At 35.9% G+C, this 13902-nt stretch overlaps 1 protein-coding gene across 2 annotated transcripts in view; it reads right to left on the reverse strand.

Moving 5' to 3' along the window:
- The window catches only part of LOC136043074 (DNA mismatch repair protein Mlh1-like), a 97675-nt gene that overhangs the window by 70198 nt on the left and 13575 nt on the right, over positions 1–13902 (reverse strand). Inside the window, exon 3 of one of the 2 annotated variants that reach the window (XM_065727997.1) lies at positions 859–986. In XM_065727997.1, the coding sequence (XP_065584069.1) occupies positions 859–965 (107 nt within the window). In that variant the 5' untranslated portion in view covers positions 966–986. Of the gene's footprint in view, positions 1–858; positions 1024–13902 lie in introns of both variants that reach the window. The other variant, XM_065727996.1, reaches the window with a different exon arrangement.

Below are 13902 nucleotides of genomic sequence, written 5' to 3' on the forward strand. Positions count from 1 at the left end.
ATTAAATGCAGAGGAAAACATTGAACAACGAAATCTGCTGTCATATGTAAAAACAAAGTTACAATGGAATGGAGGGATGTGTTAGTTTAGCATGCGTGAGCTTATGAAGTGTAAACAATAAGGAGAAAATTGAATTCATGTCAGAATTACTCAATTTAATTGAAATTGCAGAATGTTCACAATAGAAAGAAGTAAGACATTATTTAGCGTCTGCAGAGATGCTCATAAAAAGGGAAATGAATTCACACATAAATCTATTAACAAGTCTCCATTCATTATTATTGTTATTACTTTTGTATGTTTCTAATATATATTTTATAACTAAAATTCAGCCTGTGAATTAGTTTGTACATAAAACAGGACATCTGAATTGATCGCCAGTCAAATGTAGTCTTATGCTTAGACTAAATTTCAGCATGGTCTCCATTTATTTTTCTTAATACAAAAACGAATTTCATTCCTTTTCAAAAATAAACAATTTTTTTTGAAAAAGCATATTTTTTTATAAGGTATCAGACGTACATAAAAATAACACTTCAAGGGAGAGGAGGGAATGATATAAAATATTGTTCCGGGGGGAGGGATAATTGTACCTCAAAATGAATTCTTGTGGAAAGAAGGAGGGGATACCTTGATGCTTTGGAGCTGGTATGAGTTCGGCAACAATAGTTGACAGCGTACAAGCAAAATACCGCACATATTTAATAAACGGATAAGTTGCATATGGCCACCTTAAACCCATCTAGCTCTGGCCACATAAACACCTCTACATCTGGCATCTGAAAAAAAATTGTTATAAGAAACTAATTTAGCAGCTTCAGCATTCCACATACTTTGTCATTCAGTTGGTTTATTTACCTGTTTTCTAATAGCTCTTTTAAAGCATTAGCTGGCCTTTGAATAACTTCTCCAGCTGCAATACGGTTCACAACATGCTCTTCAAGTTCTTTGATCCTTGTAGTCATTCTCTAGGAACGAGCAGAAAACTGTAAGCATAAGAAACTTCAAAAATTTTCAAACCACCTACAAAGGAAAAAAAAGGGTTCGGTTGCTGTGTCATAATAAGAACAAAATTTTAATAAAACAAAAATCCTTTTTTAACTGAAAACAAATTTTATCCTATAATTGCCCTTCAATTAATTGGACTCATACTTTTGCTAAATTCTTAAGATATTGTTTTACACATCATAGCAAATCATGAAAAGGAAATCAATCATTCAACGAATAAAGACGGGTTTTTAAATTTTACCGGTAAAATTTGTTTTTTGCTCACGTTTATTAATTGCGAAAGCTTTGCAGACAGTAACGAGGATAAGGAAAATGGAGATTAACTGGAATTTGGCAGCCAAGTAAGGTTTAAATGTGAATTACCTACAAATAGGTACTTCCCTTAAGATCCTCCTATGAAATATCCTGTATTCCCCTCTCCCTTAAGGTTTGGACCAGTATGTATCTATAGAATTGGTATATTCCCACAGCGTATCCCCTCTATAGCACATATCCGATATTTCGACCCTATTTTTCAACTCAGCACTTTCAATAGACCTCCGAAATCTTGTGTTCTAAAACTTTATTTTGGCAGCATTTAAAGAAATAATGCTTATAGCAATTTCTTCTTGAATTTTAAGGATACTCGGTAAATTGTTCTAAAAACAAATTCAGAAGTGTTTTCTTATGAAAGTGAAGAACCATGTTGAAATTATAATGTTCAGAAATTAAATCTATTGCAGTAATCAAACTTCAAACAAGCAGAAGTGGCCCTAAAAACAGAGGCCTGGCAATTTCTATAGCCCCTACCTGTTAACTAGTGTTATACTGAAAACAGTAAACAAAAAGAAGAATAATCTTATAGAAAACATGAACTTTCCATAAAAATATAAATCAATCATACGCTTTGTAAACTACTTGTCTAGGTAAGAATCATATTTGTGCTGATTGAACAATATGAAGTTTTGTAGCAACCTACGGTCGGCTTCACAAACAATAGTGTCTAGTGAGCAATGCCTTGGTTTTATTTCCTCACCATCAACTAAATCATGTTTTTGCAAAACCCTTAAAACTTTACAAACCTTATGTACCAGGAAGTTTTGCCTTAAAAAATGATGATATCTTCCTTAAACGTGTCCTCAAATATCTTATTTCTGCTCAAATCATCTGAATTCTATATTTCCTAACACCCAATCAATGTCGTTACTTTTGGGATAAGCCAGGCATGCAAGCTAATGCTGCATTACTTAACCTAAAACATAAAATCATCATTTCTTTGATGATTTTGCTTTTTTAATTCCTTTTAATTTTAAGTGTTTGACTTAATGTACTGTTTTGAATTTTTTTTTTCTTAGCTTTTACTGACATATAAAGCGAATTCGGCTCTATAGAGCTTGTGATAGTCTCTTGAAAATAAATATTATCTTATCTTATCTTATAAAACCTAACCGAACCTGTGCTGTTTTTATTTTATGCATCGTATAGGCTAAAAGCTTTACTTTACCTCAAGACAGAACCACCTATTATTTTACCCAATGTAACTGCTAGTCAGAAAAAATTGATTCTATATGTACTGTCAAATGATTACCACATAAACACTTCGGTAATAATAGAAAAATTGCACCACTCCTCTGGATTGTCCATCTTATTATGACAGCAATATTTAAAGTTCATTAAAAGAATATTCACCAAAAACAAAACTAAATTTCTTTTCACCAAGCAAATAACGGTCCCTTTATAATTATTGGTGTGCGTGTAACTGAACCCCTTACGACTGAACCTACGTAACTGAACTCCCGTGCAAATAAACCCAAGCTTAACTGAACCCATATTTAACTCAACCCTATTTATCTAAGCCCTTGTTCACTGACCCCATCTAAATCAAGCCCTGTTTGACACAGTTCAACCCAAGGTCTAAGTATAACTTTGAACTAGTGCTATTTATTAGCTTAAAATTTGCTTTGCGCTTCGTTTGCAGTTTCTGACTCATATGTCTCATCTGGCTAACCCAAGAACTTCTCCAAATTAAAAGATACTTCCAAGACTCAGTGAATCATGTTACTGCCAAAACCGTGGTCAAATAAAGTGTTTTGTTTTATTTTATTGCAGACTATCAGCATTCACAGTAGATCTATTTCTTTCTCTTTGCTTTGCATAGATTTATCGGCAATTTTTATGGCATTCATTTTAACTTTTAATCAACTTTCAATATCGTCGTGTGTTATTATATTTTGAGCCTTGTTATAGAATCCCAAGCAAGGGATATGAAGCAATTTTCAATACTCCTCTATCAAAGAGGGTGAGGTAGATACCACCTCTAAAGCAAAGTTCATGGTTTGCATCATACCTCAAATTTTCAGAGCATATTACCATGAGGAATAAACATTAATGAAAACAAGTTTCTTCAATTTTCAGAAATGGAAGGTAAGAGAGTCTTTATCCCCCTCCCACTTACCTTTTTGTAAAAGGGATTTTTTGCCAGGACTGATGGTGGTGATACATTTTACTTGTGTCAGCCTCGTCATTCTGTTTTATCTAAACCAAGGCAGTTTAATTCTATTAAATATTAACCTAAAGAAACACTTCCAAATTAGAGACCTGAATAAGGGTTGAGTTGCAGAAGAGTTCAGTTAAGCAGGCTTTAGTTGCACAAGGGGTCATTAAACGAGGATTGAGTTGCACAACAATTCAGTTGCACGGGGCTCAGAGTTAAACGACGATTCAGTTGCATAAAGGGTGAGTTGCATGAATGTTATGTTGAATGGGGTTAAGTTCAAAAGAGGGTTCAGTTGAACAAGGGTTCAATTACATGGATTCAGTTGCAATAGGACCATAATTGCTCCATAACTGGCTGTATGAAATAAATGTGCCTACCTAAAATGAATCAGAAACAAACAGAAAGTAAATCAATTAGCACAAGAACATACTCCTTTTTTCCTGAAGATGACCTAGCTTCAATACTTTTACTTACAATTCATTCTCCATGATAGAGGAGAAATCTGTCAGCAATGGTATTTTGAAGTCTAATAACACCTTGGCTGTTAAGGTTAACGGTCTTAAATTTGCTGAGCAATGTCTCTTTTATTGTAGGTACGCGCCAACCAAGTTTCAAGCGAATCTGGTTATACTTCTAAAGTATAAATCCTCTGTCTATCTCTTAAACTACATAAATTACTGGCACAATGAGTTTTATGTCGATCTATGCACTTTCCTGCCAGCAACTGGAAATTATTCTAATTATTTTCATTATTCTAATGTCGCATTAGTCCAAGATTATTGCCCAATCAATTTTAAGTTAACCCATGAAAAAAATCTTGTCAACCAATGTGATAGGGTGTGATAGGCCTACTTTGTGACTCCAATGATACAATTTGATAATTTCTCTGCAGTTCCACTTTAAACAAGATGCAAAATGCCTACTTTTCCACTAAAAAAAATTGCAAGGAGAGTAGGAGGATTGGAGCCTTGGTCATATCTATCTTTGTGAATCAGATAATAGATCGACAATTATGGCACAGTTTTGATTTGAAAAAGTGCAACATACTGAGTTCTCTCCAAAACCAGTAGCAGCAAGAAGTAGGAATACTGGAGGGGCTACTGGCTCACTTCACTTCTCAAAGCATAAAGATCCAAAGTGATCGTGCGAATCTTAGACAAACAAGGTTCAAACATGTCAACAGTTCTGCTAAAATTACTGTGCATAATAAGCTCCTTTAGATTTTAGTCTAGCTAAATCTATAGCATTTTCCTAGCTAGCAAAACGTAGACTTTGGATCAAAGATCCACACAAATCATCCTTTGTGGGCCCAGACAAGATATATTCACAGGTTTCCAAACTTTAACATGACATTCCTCAACCCCACCAAAGGCTCACAGTTTCTTTTCATACAAAAACCTCAGAAACTAGAACCTTTCCACTTTCTCACAATAAGCTGGTTTCAGAAGCACAGGAAAAATATGGACATAAAAAAGGTTCTGCTCCCAAACACAATTACATTGAAGGGACAACTACTATGAAACACATGGAACCATCACTTAGACTCTATGATCTTACAATGAGCAGGGTAAGTGAGGCAAACTAATTTTGCTTTATCATTATTTTACCCTGTAGTGTTTTTAAACTATGTATAACAATATCTTCCTGGCAAAAAGGTAGACTTGTTGCACTTTAATCAAACCTGAAGAAATCTACAATCATCTTTTATCCGTGGGCCCAAATGAGTCCTCCATCCTTGTGAAAACAACTATTTTTCAACAGAAAAGTGAACTTCTCTATCCAGTTTTACTTTGGCATCAAAGCAAACTTGAACAAGGGCTCTTTGTCAAGTTCAATATGACATGGATGAGAGGAGGATAGAAGTATCAACATACTTTCCGTGAACAAACCCAGCACTAAAACACAGGTTCACGTGGATACATGATATTGGGCTCATCCTTGGGGCCATATTCGCAAGGATTTGAGTTGAACTGATGATCAATTCCTGGATTTCTCTACACAGTTCTGCTCTTGTCTCAAGGCAAAGTAGAACTAAAGGTCTGCGTCAAGTTCAAACAGACGGATTAAAGAAGAATGACAGCAAAACACACCTTTATTGATCAAATCCAGCATGAAAACACAGATTCATGAAGATGCAAGATCTCCTTCTAGCCTTTGGCGTAGCTGCAGCATTTTTATTGGGGGCGAGGGGCAAGAGGGGGTGCTATTGAAGTAGGTGCTCAAGCAAAAGTGAAGAAAAGTAACTATTCAACAGACACGCTCCTTGGTGAATTTAAAAATATTAAGTAATACATTGTAAACAATAAACACACATTAAACAATCATACATAAAAGTGCTGGTGGTCGACTTTTACTAAAATTAATACAGACGACAGTAGCATAGCGTAAACAAGCTTTTGGGTGGGCAAAGGTGAACGTCATATATAGTCGGCTTTTTCAGCCAGATTGATCACTAATACTGGAATACGTATCCCCCCTCTACGTTCTCTAACCCCCACGCCCAGCACAGGATGCTCAATCACATAATTCAACCAAGCACTATTCTCATCACCCCAGGTATCGTGCTATTCATTTGCTCATAATTTTGAATGCATTTTGACTCTGTAAGTTTTATTTTGTTGTACTAAACTTATAGTATACGTGATTTATTGAAACGCTATTTATAGTTTCTTATTAAATTGATTTGATTGGGAGTTCACCAAATTGAATTAATAAATAGTATTGATATCACCAGGCAAAAGCTGAGACAAAAATCATAGCAGGCACAATAGCGTTGTTTAAGTAAAGATACAGGATAAGTCAAAGTATTACCACAGATTGTGAAACTTTATATTGTGACATATTCCCCACATTTAAATAGCAAACGTATTTTAAATTTGAAGGTATTCAAAAAATACAGTTAAAATTATTAACTTATCCATTTGGCATTGTTTGACAAAGGATATCCAGAAATCTGAGCAATTTTTGGCATCATTACGGCAGAAGCCTTAAATCAATTAAAAATTGCCAGAGATGCCAATTGGAAGGGGAAATTGACTCCTAGAGTTTGAAAATTACCTTCCTCTTTGTATCTTTATTTAAAATGAATAAATTCTATAAAAATTACACGAAAGTTCTTCTTGTGTAAGTCAGGGTATGGGAGGATAGAATTCTGGAGGGGGTTACACTGAATATCGTTTTTATGTCTATAATTCCATTCACAAGCAAAGTACGGTCTCCTTGTGATCTATATATATAAAAATAAGTTGTATGTGTGTTATGTCTGTCGAGTGACGTCATGTCATCATGTCGTCATGAAGTTAGTTGTCGTCATTTTTGTTATGACGATGACGTCATTAAAACTATGTAAGAAAATTGTTCAAAGACAAATTTTTAATTGTAAGAAGATCGTGGACGGAAAAATGTTTAATTGTAAAATGACTGAAGAACCTACAATGGCAATAGCCGAGGAAGCTGCTCAAAGAGTCTATGCCAAAAAACTTGCGGCTGATAGAGAAAGTAAGAAAAGAAAACGTGCCGAGGAATCACAAGAACAGCAAGAAAACAGGCTTGCGGCTAAAGAACACAAAACCGCGCAGTTAGATGAAAATCCACCTGGACAGCAAGAGTCAAAACATATCAAAACTGAAAATGATAGCGATGATGATTGGGTTTGGGATTTTGACTTGGATAAGGTCATCAATGCCTACCAGATTTTAGTTAAAAAAAACAAAGGTTCGGCGATATGTATTTCATAGTGACGCTGAAAAATAAAGAAGAAAAAGAAAACTGAAAAAAGAAAAAAGGTAAAAAACTAAAAAAAAATTAAAAAGAAAAAAACACTCAAAGAGAAATTACAGACCGGGACACAAATGACGACCGGGACAGAGGGAATATAAATGACGACCGGGACACTCAAAGAGAAATTACAGACTGGAATACCGGGACACAAATGACGACCGGGACACAGGGAATATAAATGACGACCAGGACACAAGTATTTAAGAAAATCGTTCAAAGACAAATTTTTAATTGTAAGAAGATCGTTGAAAGAGAAATTTCTAATTGTAAAATGACTGAAGAACCTACAATGGCAACAGCCGAGGAAGCTGCTCAAAACGAATGTATTCAAGCCGAAGTAGCTGAGTTGGTAAAGCGTTATGTTCCGGGTTCTGGGTCCGAGAGGTTCCAGGTTCGAACCTTGGCTTTAGCATTAATACAAAAGAAGAAAAAAACTAAAAAAGATAAAAACTACAAAAAAACTAAAAAGAAAATACTAAAAAAACTAAAAAAGCTAAAAAACTAAAAAAACTAAAAAAAAGGTAAAAACTACAAAAAAAACTAAAAACTAATAAAAAAACTGAAAAATAAAGGAGAAAAAGAAAACTAAAAACCGGGGCACAGGGAATATAAATGACGACCGGGACACTCAAAGAGAAATTACAGACTGGGAGAGTGGGACACAAATAACGACCGGGAGATATAAATGACGACTGGGTAACTCAAAGATAAATTACAGCCCGGGACACCGGGACACAAATGACGACCGGGACACCGGGACACAGGGAATATAAATGACGACCGGGACGCTAAAAGAGAAATTACAGACCGGGACACAGGGACACAAATGACGACCGGGATACTGGGAATATAAATGACGACCGGGACACAGGGACACAACTACAACGGGGATGCCGGGGGCACAGGGGGATATATAAATGACGACGGGGACTCAGGGAATGTTCGATTAGCAATCACCATCAACACAGCTCAAGGGCAATCATTAGAATAATGAGGTATAGATCTGAATACGGATTGTTTTTCCCATGGACAATTTTATGTTGCATGTTCAAGAGTAGGTAAACCTGACAATCTATTTATATGCACAGACAATGGGACATCGAAGAATGTTGTATATCCACAAGTTTTACGTAGTTAAAAACATATATATATATCTATAACGAAAAGAGAAATCTTTTATCTTTTATCTATATTCACAGGTGGGACACAGGGACACAACTACAATGGCGCGTAACTAATATGGCACGTAACGACTTAAGCGCGGGGGGCTTGGGGGGCAAAGCGCCCCCACCAACGCTAGTGCATGACAAAACTGATATCAATAGAAAAAGACAATAGATTGGTACCACTTTTACGTGCTCACAAAATTTTTCTTATTTGCAGATGTAGAGGGTGTATTCATTTCCAGTTTTGAAAGTTTTAAAACAAGAGAATTTAATATTAAACTGATAGATTTTAGGAAGTATAAGCACTTTAAATATCAGGGGAAAAATTAACCTGAGCAACTGTAGCGAAGCAGGAAGCATATAACTTCTTTCACTTTTGCCATTAACTAAGCTCACGTTTTTACTTGATGATAAGGTATCACAGGTAGTATACCCAGAAAAATATTAATGTGGAACATATTATGAAGTGTAATGGACTGTTATTTTTTTCGTTTTTCTTATGTTAAAAATGAGCATAGATTAATGAAAAAGTTATCTGCTCAAAATAAAAAGCAAAATTGACACTTAAAACAAGCAACAGTTTTAAAACTACTTCATACATTATATTTTTTTCCAAATTATTGTGGGGACACTGCCCCCCCCTCCCTAAACGATGCCACTGCATCCAGTCCTTCCCCTTGTGGGGCCGCTTGAACCCATATTCATAATGATGTGAGCTGGATGAAAGTCATCCATCTGTGTGAACCTGTGTTTTTGAAGTGAATTTTGCTTCCGTCCTCCCCTCATCAACCTATTGTTGATCTTGCTGAAGACCACTATCAAATTTACAATCAAGGGAACCTCGCGCAAAATAAGCCCTATATTATGAACACTTTATCATGAGGATAGAGCTCATCATATATGAGGATGAGAGGTGTATAATGTATACACCTCTCACACAATGTATAATGTCGTCCAATGTCTTGTATAATGTATACCAGGTATCACCTCTCATATATATGCCAGTTTTACATCATAGGCAGCACAGTAGCAGTGCCTAACTAAAGAGCAAAGTAGATGCCATGAATTCTTCATTTTTTTCTTTTTCCTATACTACTTTTTATGAAAGGAGTTGGTATGAAAACGTTATAGGGGACTCTACTGATCGATAATTGAGAGTTCTAGTGCCCTTTTCCAGAGCCGAGAGTGATTGAAGTGCTACCAGTTTCCGTCCTAACCCCTTCTTAGGTGTCCTTCTTTTCTTAATCCTTGCCAGAATTTTTAGATAGATATTTTTTTTAGAACAGTCGAAAGATCCAATAGGTAAACCTCCAGGGACGACCTGATCCCCCCTCCTGCTCCTTGCGGCAGGGGCTGTAAATTATGCAAATCGCATGTTGTTTACATGTAGGTTTTATTAAAAAGGTGAATGTAGGTTTTATTAAAAAGGAAAGGTGGCATGTTGAATCCTGGGACTCCAAAAAGGATAAGGGCATTATGGTGAAACTTGGAGGGAATGTTGAGCTAACTTATAATGCTGAATTTTGAAGGATATGATGAACTAAATCAAAAGACACTATATAGAACCAGGTTGTCAAAAGGACGTATCTAAAATATCTCAGAAATAGCTAGGGTGTCTAGTTGGAACTTGCCAGAGAATTCGAGGCGGAGGTTGAACTAAACCGAAAAAAACACTATGTTCATCCAGGTTGTCAGAAGGGTATATCAACAATATCACTAGAATGACTAAAAATGTTACAATGAAACTTTTAGGGGATGTTGAACTAAATAAAAGACACTGTATGTATCCGGGTGGTCAAAAGGGCATATCTGCAATATCTCCAGAACGGTTAGGGGTATCAATTTGACACTCCCAAGGAGTGATGATGGGGATGTACGACAAAAACAAAAGACACTATCTGCATCCAGGCACGGTAAGTTACCACTGGGTAACTCACCCAGCAATGGTAAGTTTTAGGTTAAACTTACTGGTAAGTTTCATAAGTTGTACGTTTAAGTTTTTGATGAACAAAAATGTCCTTTAATTGAAACAAATCCATACCTAAGAGAGCTGTCACTTCACTAAAATATACTGTAAAAACACTTTCATTCATCAGATTCAATGCATGAGTGATACCCCTTTGAGCTTATGCCGATATCGCTCTGTCAGACTACCTCTTTGTCATTTCTGACCGGGTAAAAAAGAGAATACGCGATGAGTCGGTCAGTCTGTATAAATAACACATTCATAGCAGATGTCAATTTAATTTGGTGAGTTTTCAACTTTGACTCGAGTTTTTTGACCGGCTATCTTTAACTATAGAACAAATAGTCAGTGAATTATATATCCGGCTATAATGCGGATTATTAATAAAAAAGGCCAATTAATAAAAAGTATTCCAGTCCAATCTCTTCTAATCTAGCATTGCGATGGTGACACAGCAGCAACTAGTGCCCAAACACAAATCTTTCCCGTCATCCCACTAGATCCTTAATTATTTCTGGATGAAGCGTCGTTATCAGGAGGTTTCCACAAATTCAAATTGAACGTTTTCTTTGTAATCTTGGTTTCAAATGGATACTTGTGCTGGCTTTCGCCAATGTTTTGATTTTTAAAATCTTATCTTACGATCTTAGCCATGTCTGCCTCGATGTTTTTAAGCTGTTTTCCGTGCTCTCTATCCGTCCATCACTGCATAAGCTTATCAAATACTTTTAATGATTTATTGCATTCTCTAGTATCGGGTAAAGAAAACGCACATTTTGTTTTTTGTTTTTTTGATTTGTTACCAGCTTTTATTCTGCTCGGTGCAAGGTAGCCTAGAAATGTTTTTTTACATAAGTTTTTCTTTTATAAAGGCTATGCAATTAAGGTATGAAAAAGGAGGGTTTGATATATAGGATTTTATGAATGTAAAATTATTGCAGCTTTTTCTTAAAGGTAAGAATACATGATGGGTAAAACCATGTGGTTTCAAATAAATTGCACAGTTTAGCGCATGGATTCGAGCCAGAAAAAAGTCTAGCAATGCGCAAAACGCTACGTTTTTCGAACGATTACCTATTCAACAAAAGGTTTTAATGTTTCTAGCAGTGCTTCCACTACATCCAAATTTTCGGGGATATCCCCAAAAATCTGTGTCTCCCCGAAAAAAATTGTTTCCCCCGAATCCTGGAAAATCACCCAATCACGGTGTCACCCGAAGTGACTATTCCTAGCAAATATTACTTAACATACCATAATTTTTCACCACTCTCTCGTTCGTTAATTTTCGTCTCCTATGCTACTTTGCATAAAAACAGACCAATACATTTTAATTATAGACGGTACTTTATATGTTCACAAAAGTATTATTTTCCTGAATTTAGATTAGATCATTTTGAAAGCAGTAGGCTATTCCGAATGCTATAAGATTCTTACATTTACATCATTCAGGGTCAAGACAATCTTGACAATATTAGCCAAGAATTATTCTTGAAGTAGTTTAACCGAACGTTCAGTTGGATTTCGGGTTTCGAAATTGAAAGAAGTATATTGAAAGAAGAATTATATTGGGTTTGAAATGAAAGGCGTAATATCTTAAACAGCAGTTTTGGGATCTTTTTACGGTTTTGCAAAGCTGTTCGTTGGGCGAAGGAAATTTTACGAAAATATATTCTGCTCAAATTCGGGATAGTCTAGTAAATTTGTTTACATATCTAGGATTACCTTTACAATTTCTAATGCTTAAACCATTATTAAGCCTGTGTGAAAGGTAATCCTGAGATAGAAAGAAAAGAATTACGAACCCCCTCTCAGAAGTGCAGCAATAATAAAATAGCTAGCATCTCAAGCTAGCGTTAGCATCACAGCTAGCGTAATGCTAAATTTTTAGGACAGTTTAAGCCCCTGCAAGCCGAAAACATTCCCATGTTTTTACCTAACCCATTCTCCTCCGACAATGCTTGAAAAGATGGGACTGGTGGTATACCTTCCTTCTGCAAAGGTTTGATGATGTTCGGTTTTCATTGAATTTAATTTAACTTTTCTGAATTCAATTGCATCCCTTCAAAAATAATCCTTGTAGGTAGCTTTCAACTTCTATGGGACGGGTACTATATGGGATTAATGGGATAGCACTTGAAAAAAATCTCTTATAGTTAAAAGAGTTGCAGTTGCAGAATCATCGAAACATACGTGAAAGCAATTTTAATTTTTTTTTAACAAGAATTTTCACTGGTGGTTTGAAGTCCTGAAAGCCGCAAATCTTCTCCTTTTGGCTTCCGTGATTTTAAAATTTTATTAACTTTAGCCTTTTGCAAAAAAATATTTATTAGCAACCAATCAGAAAATTCATTGCATCAGTCTTGGCGTAAGAACAATCCAATATTCATTGATTTGAATGTCGGATGTGGGTCATTGGGTCCACAGAGCTCACGGGCAGCTTCAGTTGGTAACTCGGTAATCTTAGTCAAGTAACAAAACGCAAGAAAAAATGGTTTTGTATAGGCTGTTTAAATTGAAAGTGCAAATATTAAATATTCTAAATAGTTAACACAAATAAAATTGGTGTCAGGTTTTCTTAAGATGTAACTACGCAATGGGCTTTTAACTCACAGATTCAAGCAAAATGAAAAAAAGCAACGTGTTTCTGCTAAATATCAAACAGTTCGTGGTAACGAACTGTAGTAAGGAGCGATCCGGCTCAATAGTAACCAAAACTCTAAAAAAATTAATTTTGATATCAATAGCTACATCAAAAGAATCGCATTTTAATGCTGATTTTAAATATATAAGTTTCATCAAGTTTAGTCTTACCCATCAAAAGTTACGAGCCTGATAAAATTTGCCTTATTTAGGAAAATAGGGGGGAAACACCCCCTAAAAGTTGTAGGATCTTAACGAAAATGACACCATCAGATTCAGCGTATCAGAGAACCATACTGTAGAAGTTTCAAGCTCCTATCTACAAAAATGTGGAATTTTGTATTTTTTGCCAGAAGACAAATCACGGGTGCGTGTTTTGTTTTGTTTGTTTTTTTGTTTTTTTTTCTTTTCCCCAGGGGTCATCGTATCGACCAAGTGGTTCTAGAATGTCGCAAGAGGGCTCATTCTAACGGAAATGAAAAGTTCTAGTGCCCGTTTTAAGTGACCAAAAAAATTGGAGGGCATCTAGGCCCCCTCCCACGCTCATTTTTTCCCAAAGTCAACAGATCAAAATTTTGAGATAGCCATTTTGTTCAGCATAGTCGAAAACCTTACTAACTATGTCTTTGGGGATGACTTACTCCCCCACAGTCCCTGGGGGAGGAGCTGCAAGTTACAAACTTCGACCAGTGTTTACATATAATAATGGTTATTGGGAAGTGTACAGACGTTTTCAGGGGGATTTTTTGGTTTTGGGGGTAGGGTTGAGGGTAGGGGGCTATGTGGGAGGATCTTTCCTTGAAGAAATATGTCATGGGGGAAGAAAAATTCAATGAAAAGGGCACAGGACGAATCTGGTCACGTTA

Source organism: Artemia franciscana, unplaced genomic scaffold (genome assembly GCF_032884065.1).
Source record: "Artemia franciscana unplaced genomic scaffold, ASM3288406v1 Scaffold_289, whole genome shotgun sequence".
Classification (NCBI taxonomy): Eukaryota; Metazoa; Arthropoda; class Branchiopoda; order Anostraca; family Artemiidae; genus Artemia; species Artemia franciscana.